At 47.1% G+C, this 11,125-nt stretch overlaps 1 protein-coding gene across 1 annotated transcript in view; it reads right to left on the bottom strand.

Moving 5' to 3' along the window:
- Positions 1-2,036: 2,036 nt before the first annotated feature.
- LOC146072875 (uncharacterized) overlaps positions 2,037-11,125 on the bottom strand; it is a 45,485-nt gene continuing 36,396 nt past the window's right edge. The window contains exon 4 of the mRNA XM_083180056.1: positions 2,037-2,989. Coding sequence (XP_083036182.1) covers positions 2,037-2,813 — 777 coding nt within the window. The 5' untranslated portion in view covers positions 2,814-2,989. The remainder of the gene's footprint in view (positions 2,990-11,125) is intronic.

Raw genomic sequence — 11,125 nt, 5'->3', positions numbered from 1 at the left:
TACACAGGGAGGGAGGCAGAGCCCAGCAGTGCACACGAACAGGGAGGGAGGCAGCGCCCAGCAGTGTATGTACACAGGGAGGGAGGCAGAGCCCAGCAGTGTATGTACAGGGAGGGAGGTAGAACCCAGTAGTGCACATGAACAGGGAGGGAGGCAGAGCCCAGCAGTGTATGTACACAGGGAGGGAAGCAGAGCCCAGAAGTGTATGTACACAGGGAGGGAGGCAGGGCCCAGCAGAGTATGTACACAGGCAGGGAGGCAAAGCACAGCAGTGTACGTACACAGGGAGGGAGGCAGAGCCCAGCAGTTCACGTACACAGGGAGGGAGGCAGAGCCCAGCAGTGCACATGAACAGGGAGGGAGGCAGAGCCCAGCAGTGTATGTACACAGGGAGGGAAGCAGAGCCCAGCAGTGTATGTACAGGGAGGGAGGTAGAACCCAGTAGTGCACATGAAAAGGGAGGGAGGCAGCGCCCAGCAGTGTATGTACACAGGGAGGGAGGCAGAGCACAGCATTGTACATACACAGGGAGGGAGGGAAGGAGGTAGAGCTTAGCAGTGTATATACAGGGAGGAAGGTAGAGCCCAGCAGTGTATGTACAGGGAGGGAGGCAGAGACCAGCAGTGTACGTACACAGGGAAGGAGAGAGGTAGAGCCCAGCAGTGTACATACAGGGAGGGAGGCAGAGCCCAGCAGTGTATGTACAGGGAGGGTGGTAGAGCCCAGCAGTGTATGTACACAGGGAGGGAGGCAGAGCCCAGCAGTGTATGTACACAGGGAGGGAGGCAGAGCCCAGCAGTGTATGTACAGGGAGGGAGGTAGAGCCCAGCAGTGTATGTACAGGGAGGGAGGTAGAGCCCAGCAGTGCATGCACAGGGAGGGAGGTAGAGCCCAGCAGAGTATGTACAGGGAGGGAGGCAGAGCCCAGCAGTGTATGTACACAGGGAGGGAGGCAGAGCCCAGCAGTGTATGTACAGGGAGGGAGGTAGAGCCCAGCAGTGTATGTACAGGGAGGGAGGTAGAGCCCAGCAGAGTATGTACAGGGAGGGAGGCAGAGCCCAGCAGTGTATGTACAGGGAGGGAGACAGAGCCCAGTAGTGTATGTACACAGGGAGGGTGGTAGAGCCCAGCAGTGTATGTACACAGGAAGGGAGGCAGAGGCCAGCAGAGTATGTACAGGGAGGGTGGTAGAGCCCAGCAGTGTATGTACAGGGAGGGTGGTAGAGCCCAGCAGTGTATGTACACAGGAAGGGAGGCAGAGGCCAGCAGAGTATGTACAGGGAGGGTGGTAGAGCCCAGCAGTGTATGTACACAGGGAGGGAGGCAGAGCCCAGCAGTGTATGTACACAGGAAGGGAGGCAGAGGCCAGCAGTGCATGCACAGGGAGGGAGGTAGAGCCCAGCAGAGTATGTACAGGGAGGGAGGTAGAGCCCAGCAGTGTATGTACACAGGGAGGGTGGTAGAGCCCAGCAGTGTATGTACAGGGAGGGAGGCAGAGCCCAGCAGAGTATGTACAGGGAGGGAGGCAGAGCTGCTTGTTGTGCAGAATCCGGAAGTATGGCTGTGCCTGCAGTAGTGGTGATGGTACTGTGCAGCTGACGGATGTGGCACTGTACAGCACAATTGGGTACAGACACTGTAAAGTCACCTGCCACCTCACTCCCAATAAGTACAATACCAGGCCCCAGACTGGCAGCAGTGATTACACATAAAAAAAACATAGCGGGTGCAGTGGGATTGCCTTCAGGGCCCCACAAGCCACCATGTCCCATAACAGCTGCACCCCATATACCTGTATAGTTAGAGGATCCAGCCATGTCTGTATGCCCCTTCCTGGCAAGCTAATCCCCATATGGTGCTCTGTCTGTCCTCCTAGTCACCTGTCCGCCCGTCAATACCCCCTTATGGTGTTCTATCCATACATTTGTCTGTGTATATTACCTCCAATCTGTCTATACCTCTATTTGATGCTCTGTTTGTCTTTACCGCATATAGTGTTGCCTGTCTATCAATACCACCAACACAGCATTTTTAGTTTATCTTGTGTGACTCCTCTTATGTTGGACAAGGTGTGACTCCTGGGAAAAACATTTGCTGCATTCAGAACATTTATATGGCTTCTCTCCTGTGTGACTCCTCTGATGTAGGACAAGATGTGCCTTTTGGGAAAAACATTTGTTGCATTCAGAACATTTATATGGTTTCTCTCCTGTGTGATTCCTCTGATGTCGGACAAGATGTGACATATGGGAAAAACATTTGCTGCATTCAGAACATGTATATGGCTTCTCTCCTGTGTGACTCCTCTGATGTAGGACAAGCTGTGACTTTTGGGAAAAACATTTGCTGCATTCAGAACATTTATATGGCTTCTCTCCTGTGTGACTCATCTGATGTTGGACAAGATGTGCCTTTTGGGAAAAACATTTGTTGCATTCAGAACATTTATATGGTTTCTCTCCTGTGTGACTCATCTGATGTAGGACAAGATTTGTCTTGTGGGAAAAACATTTGCTGCATTCAGAACATTTATATGGCCTCTCTCCTGTGTGACTCCTCTGATGTTGGACAAGAAGTGACTTCCGGGAAAAACATTTGCTGCATTCAGAACAGTTATATGGTTTCTCTCCTGTGTGACTCCTCTGATGTAGGACAAGATGTGACTTCCGGGAAAAACATTTGCTGCATTCAGAACATTGATATGGCTTCTCTCCTGTGTGACTCCTCTGATGTGTCAGAAGCTGTGATTTACATTTAAAGCCTTTGTCACACTCAGAGCACACATGTGGTCTCTCTCCTGTGAGACTCATCATGTATGAGGTGAGAACAAATTAGTTGCTAAATGTTTCTATCCAGAAAATAAAATAGTGTTTGTTCCTCCTCCTGAGGTGTAAGGAGATATGATGTATTTAGTTGGCTTGAGCAGAGAACAATTTCTTCTTCTCCTTTTTCAAAATCCTCTTAATTTGAAACCTGCTCCTTATATGTCCTGTAAGAAAGTTAATATGTAAAAGTATAATGGTTACCAGGATAACGCTACTTTTATTGTATAAGACGTATATATAATGACACAACAGCAAATATCACAGACACTGACCATGATGTTACATTTGTGTACAGATGTGTCCACATACATCCAGCCTCCTTGTGCGTTAAACAGTCCTTCTAGTTGCTCCATTCCATAGTGGGACTGTAGCACTGAGGGTGAAATTTAATAGGATGAGAGATTCAGAAAGTGAGAGATTTGGGTAAGAAATCACCAGTTTTTTAAAAGTGCCAATCCTTTATGCTGCAAAACCAGTTTAATTTTGCAGTGTACATGATTGCCGATTTAAAAAAAACTGGACATTTCTTACCAAATCTCTCACTTTCTGAATCTCTCATCCTATTAAATTTCACCCTGAGCATCTTTTCCATAAATGCATCTTATTCGCAAAGTGATGTGACAAGGATGCACAAGCAGCTTCTGATAATTAAAATATGTGGAATCCCTGAATTGCATCTACAGAAGAAATGCTGGTACTCTTTACTTAGCACGGCGCCCACGATTGTGATCGCAGTCATCCGGGGTAAAAATCGCGGCCATCGCATGCACTAAAAAAACAGGTGCGACGCGACCGACGCGATGCCCGCGATTTCCCATAGGGAACAATGTTAAAAGTCTCAATGGACGCGATTTTACTGTTCAATGCCTCAATGGACCCGATTTTTCCATAGGAAACAATGTTAAATGGGCCACAGAGCCCAAATACTCCCCCTGAAGTGTGAAATGGCCCCCACAATTGTTAACGCCACCCCACGATCAACGTGAACCCGAAGCGTGGTGAGCGCAGCGATCCCGCGAGGGGCGGCGGTACGCGTCCTCCGACCTTTTCATACCCCCACTATCCACGTCGGCGTGGAGTTGAGAATAGAATAGTGTGGCGAGCGCAGCGAGCAACCGAGCCCGAAGCGTGGCGAGCGCAGCGAGGGGACGCGGATACCTGTGAAGCCCGCGAAGGGACGCGTTTACCTGTGAAGATATCCGCGTCCCCTCGCGGGGCTTGCTGCGCTCGCCACGCTTCGGGCTCGGTGGCTCGCTGCGCTCGCCACACTGTTCTATTCTCAACTCCACGCCGACGTGGATAGTGGGGGTATGAAAAGGTCAGAGGACGCGTACCGCCGCCGCTCGCCACGCTTCGGGTTCACGTTGATCGTGGGGTGGCGTTAACAATTGTGGGGGCCATTTCACACTTCAGGGGGACTATTTGGCCTCTGTGGCCTATTTAACATTGTTTCCTATGGAAAAATCGGGTCCATTGAGGCATTAAACAGTAAAATCGCGTCCATTGAGACTTTTAACATTGTTCCCTATGGGACATCGCGGCCATCGCGTCGGTCGCGTCGCACCCGATTTTTAAGTGCATTCAATGCCCGCGATGGCCGCCGTGCTAAGTAAAGAGTACCGAAATGCTACTTTAGTGTTTTCCAGTTTTTCCTATACAGATACAGCAGTGGTCACACACAGTATATAGGAATGCCACATATTTTAATAAACAGAAGCTGCTTGTGTGTCCTATTCGCATCACTTTGTAAATAATATACATTTAACAAAAAAGTTACATGAAAAGACATTTGGCGCTACTGAGATAAAGTGCACTCACATGTTAGGTGTAACCCGACTGGTCGCGAATGGGGGAGTAATATGTAAGATACTGTGATGGAGCGGTCACCTAGATACCCCTCTATACACACTAACCTGCATCACAGAGTAGTATGTGAGATACTATGATGGAGCTGTCACCTAGATACCCCTTTATATACACTAACCTGCTGCACAGAGTAATATGTAAGATACTATGATGGAGCTGTCACCTAGATACCCCTTTATATACACTAACCTGCTGCACAGAGTAATATGTAAGATACTATGATGGAGCTGACACCTAGATACCACTTTATATACACTAACCTGCTGCATAGAGTAATATGTAAGATACTATGATGGAGCTGTCACCTAGATACCCCTTTATATACACTAACCTGCTGCACAGAGTGATATGTAAGATACTATGATGGAGCTGTCACCTAGATACCCCTTTATATACACTAACCTGCTGCACAGAGTAATATGTAAGATACTATGATGGAGATGTCACCTAGATACCCCTTTATATACACTAACCTGCTGCACAGAGCAATATGTAAGATACTATGATGGAGATGTCACTTAGATACCCCTTTATATACACTAACCTGCTGCATAGAGTAATATGTAAGATACTATGATGGAGCCGTCACCTAGATACCCCTTTATATACACTAACCTGCTGCACAGAGTAATATGTAAGATACTATGATGGAGCCGTCACCTAGATACCCCTTTATATACACTAACCTGCTGCACAGAGTAATATGTAAGATACTATGATGGAGATGTCACCTAGATACCCCTTTATATACACTAACCTGCTGCACAGAGTAATATGTAAGATACTATGATGGAGCCATCACCTAGATACCCCTTTATATACACTAACCTGATGCACAGAGTAATATGTAAGATACTATGATGGAGCAGTCACATAGATACCCCTTTATATACACTAACCTGATGCACAGAGTAATATGTAAGATACTATGATGGAGCCGTCACCTAGATACCCCTTTATATACACTAACCTGCTGCACAGAGTAATATGTAAGATACTATGATGGAGCAGTCACCTAGATACCCCTTTATATACACTAACCTGCTGCAAAGAGTAATATGTAGGATACTATGATGGAGGTGTCACCTAGATACCCCTTTATATACACTAACCTGCTGCACAGAGTAATATGTAAGATACTATGATGGAGCCGTCACCTAGATACCCCTTTATATACACTAACCTGATGCACAGAGTAATATGTAAGATACTATGATGGAGCCGTCACCTAGATACCCCTTTATATAGACTAACCTGATGTACAGAGTAATATGTAGGATACTATGATGGAGCTGTCACCTAGATACCCCTTTATATACACTAACCTGCTGCACAGAGTAATATGTAAGATACTATGATGGAGCCGTCACCTAGATACCCCTTTATATACACTAACCTGCTGCACAGAGTAATATGTAAGATACTATGATGGAGCGGTCACCTAGATACCCCTTTATATACACTAACCTGCTGCACAGAGTAATATGTAAGATACTATGATGGAGCTGTCACCTAGATACCCCTTTATATACACTAACCTGCTGCACAGAGTAATATGTAAGATACTATGATGGAGCCAACACCTAGATACCCCTTTATATACACTTACCTGCTGCACAGAGTAATATGTAAGATACTATGATGGAGCTGTCACCTAGATACCCCTTTATATACACTAACCTGCTGCACAGAGTAATATGTAAGATACTATGATGGAGAGGTCACCTAGATACCCCTTTATATACACTAACCTGCTGCACAGAGTAATATGTAGGATACAATGATAGAGCCGTCACCTAGATACCCCTTTATATACACTAACCTGATGTACAGAGTAATATGTAAGATACTATGATGGAGATGTCACCTAGATACCCCTTTATATACACTAACCTGCTGCACAGAGTAATATGTAGGATACTATGATAGAGCCGTCACCTAGATACCCCTTTATATACACTAACCTGCTGCACAGAGTAATATGTAAGATACTATGATGGAGATGTCACCTAGATACCCCTTTATATACACTAACCTGCTGCACAGAGTAATATGTAGGATACTATGATAGAGCCGTCACCTAGATACCCCTTTATATACACTAACCTGATGTACAGAGTAATATGTAAGATACTCTGATGGAGCCGTCACCTAGATACCCCTTTATATACACTAACCTGCTGCACAGAGTAATATGTAAGATACTATGATGGAGCCGTCGCCTAGATACCCCTTTATATACACTAACCTGATACACAGAGTAATTTGTAAGATATTATGATGGAGCTGTCACCTAGATACCCCTTTATATACACTAACCTGCTGCACAGACTAATAGGTAAGATACTATGATGGAGCTGTCACCTAGATACCCCTTTATATACACTAACCTGCTGCACAGAGTAATATGTAAGATACTATGATGGAGCTGTCACCTAGATACCCGTTTATATACACTAACCTGATGCACAGAGTAATATGTAAGATACTATGATGGAGCCGTCACCTAGATACCCCTTTATATAGACTAACCTGATGTACAGAGTAATATGTAGGATACTATGATGGAGCCGTCAACTAGATACCCCTTTATATACACTAACCTGCTGCACAGAGTAATATGTAAGATACTATGATGGAGCTGTCACCTAGATACCCCTTTATATACACTAACCTGCTGCACAGAGTAATATGTAAGATACTATGATGGAGCGGTCACCTAGATACCCCTTTATATAAACTAACCTGCTGCACAGAGTAATATGTAAGATACTATGATGGAGCTGTCACCTAGATACCCCTTTATATACACTAACCTGCTGCACAGAGTAATATGTAAGATACTATGATGGAGCCATCACCTAGATACCCCTTTATATACACTTACCTGCTGCACAGAGTAATATGTAAGATACTATGATGGAGCTGTCACCTAGATACCCCTTTATATACACTAACCTGCTGCACAGAGTAATATGTAAGATACTATGATGGAGATGTCACCTAGATACCCCTTTATATACACTAACCTGCTGCACAGAGTAATATAAGGAATTTGGTACTCACCGGTAATTCCCTTTCTCCGAGGTAGCAGGGGACACTGCAGTCATCACGTGTGGGATAGTATGGTGTACTGGAGGAGTCGGCACTTTAAGAAAATTTAAGTGTGGCTGGCTCCTCCCCCCTCTATCCCCACCCAGACCTCAGTCTTAAAAAACCGTGTCCGAGAGGAAGATGATAGGGCAAGCACCCGACAGGAGGAGGACACATCCATTCATAGAGAACATGGAGATTAGAAGCCAACACACATCAACTGTTTTAACAAACATAGGTATCAACAGACACATTTAAACTTATAGAACAGAAGAAGGAGGAGAACTTCTAACAAAACATTCAATCTGCAAGTTTGATTTTCTGAATAACAACATTAGCATGGCAGGAAGACTAGTGCTGGGAGGGCGTGCAGTGTCCCCTGCTACCTCGGAGAAAGGGAATTACCGGTGAGTACCAAATTCCTTATTTCTCCCTCGGATAGCAGGGGACACTGCAGTCATCACGTGTGGGAATAATACCCAAGCACTACTCCCGGGTGGGAGAGCACTGGGATTCCTGCAACACTGCCCTTCCAAATGCAGCCTCAGAGGAGGCGAAGGTGTCAAACTTGTAAAACCTTGCGAAAGTATTCGCACCTGCCCAAGTAGCCGCCCTACATACCTGAGCCAGGGAGACTCCCCTAGCTAGGGCCCAGGACGTGCTGACTGACCTTGTGGAGTGAGCAGAAATGCCAGGTGGAACCTGTCTGTGAGCCTGTAAATATGCTTCCCTGATGGTTAGGCACAGCCAACGGGCCAACGTCTGTTTAGAAGCTGGCCACCCTCTTTTTTCAGCTCCATAAAGGACAAAAAGATTATCTGATTTTCTCAAAGCAGCTGTTCTCTTTAGATAAATCCGAAGAGCACGGACTACGTCCAGCAATTTTGAATCCCCCGAAAGAACTGGAATCACTATCGGTTCGTTTACGTGAAAGGACGACACCACCTTTGGTAAAAATTCCTTGCAAGTCCTTAGTTCGGCTCTATCTTTATGGAAGATCAGGAACGGTTCCCGACACGAAAGCGCCCCCAACTCTGACACTCGACGTGCAGAGGCTAAAGCTAACAACATGACAGTCTTCCATGTGAGGTATTTTTGTTCAACCGAAATAAGGGGTTCAAAAAGGTCTGACTTGAGGAAGTTCAAGACCAGCGGTAGTTCCCAGGGTTCAGTTGGAGATACAAAGGGGGGTTGTATTCTAAGTACCCCTTTTAGAAAAGTCTGCACCTCGGGTATGATGGCTAATCTTCGGTGGAAAAAGATAGAGAGGGCAGATATTTGCACCTTTAAGGAGCCCAACCGCAGACCAGAGTTCAATCCTACTTGTAGGAACTGTAGCAGACGGGATAGACTAAAGACCGCCCTGGGAAATTTCTTGGACTCACACCATCTGACATAGGATTTCCATATCCTATGGTAGTGGGCCGATGTAACCCCTTTTCTGGCTTTAAGCATGGTTGGAATTACAGATGATGGAATTCCCCTTCGTTTTAGCAGGTCGGCCTCAACAGCCAGGCCGTTAAATGTAGATGCTGTAAGCTTTGGTAAGCGAATGGTCCCTGTTGAAGCAGATCTGGCCGCAGTGGAAGACGCCAGGGGTCGTCTATCAGCAGAAGTTTTAGGTCGGAGTACCACGACCTTCTCGGCCAGTCTGGCGCCACCAATATGACCGTTGTGGCTTCCCTCTTTATCTTCTTGAGGACTCTCGGAAGAAGGGGGAAAGGTGGAAAGATGTAGACTAGCCTGAACGGCCATGGGATGGACAATGCGTCCACCGCCAACGCTGCTGGATCCAGTGACCTGGCACAATAGAGGGGTAGCTGATGATTTAGTCTGGAAGCCATCAGGTCTACCTGTGGGGTCCCCCACCTGAGGGTGATCTGTCTGAACACATCCGGGTGGAGGGCCCACTCCCCTGGGTGGAAATCCTGGCGGCTGAGATAGTCCGCCTGCCAGTTCTCCACCCCTGGAATGAAAACTGCCGAGAAGTCCGTCGCATGAGCCTCTGCCCATTCCAAAATGGGTCGAACCTCCTTCATGGCAGCACGGCTCCTTGTGCCCCCCTGCCGATTTATGTAGGCTACTGCTGTCATGTTGTCGGACTGGATCCTTATGGAGCGTCCCCTGAGGAGATCGTGTCCCTGTGTCAGGGTCAGCCTGATGGCCCGTAACTCTAGAATATTTATGGGAAGCTTGGCCTCCTGTGATGACCATCTTCCCTGGAACCTGTGGTTTAGAGCTACGGCTCCCCAGCCTCGGAGGCTGGCGTCTGTCGTCACCATTGTCCAAGTGCACGGCCTGAAGCTGCGGCCCTGCAACAGATGTGGGGTATGAAGCCACCATCGAAGTGATGTGCGAGTTTTCTGTGACAGCGAGATTCTCCTGTGGATCTGCAGGTGTGATCCCGACCACTGGGATAACAGGTTTTCCTGAAAGGTTCGGGAGTGGTAACGCCCGTATGGGAGGGCCTCGAATGAAGCTACCATCAGTCCCAACAGGCGGGTACAAAGGTGTGCAGAGACTGTGCGTAGTTGCAGAATTTGACGTACTCTTAGCTGAAGAGTCCTGATCTTGTCCAACGGTAGGAATACCCTTTCCTGAACAGTGTCCAAGATCAGGCCCAAGAACTGAAGTCTCTGAGATGGATTTAGTTGCGACTTCCTGAAGTTCATTATCCATCCGTTTTGGACCAGAAAATTGCAGGTTAGGAGGGCGTCCGCTGCCAATTTTTCTGGGGAAGGTGACTTTAAAAGAAGGTCGTCTAAATAAGGTATGATGATAACTCCTTGTAGACGAAGCGCCGTTATCATACAAGACAGTACCTTGGTAAACACCCTCGGGGCGGAGGAGAGGCCAAACGGTAGTCCCCTGAACTGGTAATGGTTGTCCTGTATGGCGAACCTGAGGAACCTCTGATGTGGTTCCCAGATAGGTATGTGTAGGTACGCGTCCTTGATATCTAGGGAGAGAAGAAATTCCCCCTTCTCCAAGGACGCCACCACCGAGCGAATTGACTCCATCTTGAACTTGTGATAGAACACAAATTCGTTCAGATTTTTTAAATTGAGAATGGGCCGGACGGAGCCGTCCGGCTTTGGTACTACAAAGATGCTTGAATAGTACCCGGTGCCCTTTTGGTGCACTGGAACCGGGACAATCACCTTTGAAGAGAGGAGAGTTTGAATTGACCCACAAAGGGCTGAAGCTGTCTCTTCTGAAGATGGAAGTCCTATTGGGAAAAACAGGTTTGGAGGGGGGGCAGTGAGCTCCAGCTTGTACCCCTGAGTCACAATTTGAAGAGCCCAGGCGTCTTTGCAGTGGGACTTCCAGGTGTCTGCAAA

Source organism: Crinia signifera, chromosome 4, assembly GCF_055691185.1.
Source record: "Crinia signifera chromosome 4, ASM5569118v1, whole genome shotgun sequence".
NCBI lineage: Eukaryota > Metazoa > Chordata > Amphibia > Anura > Myobatrachidae > Crinia > Crinia signifera.
Note: the sequence above shows the minus strand (reverse complement) of the source record. Positions and strands in the feature narration are given on the sequence as shown.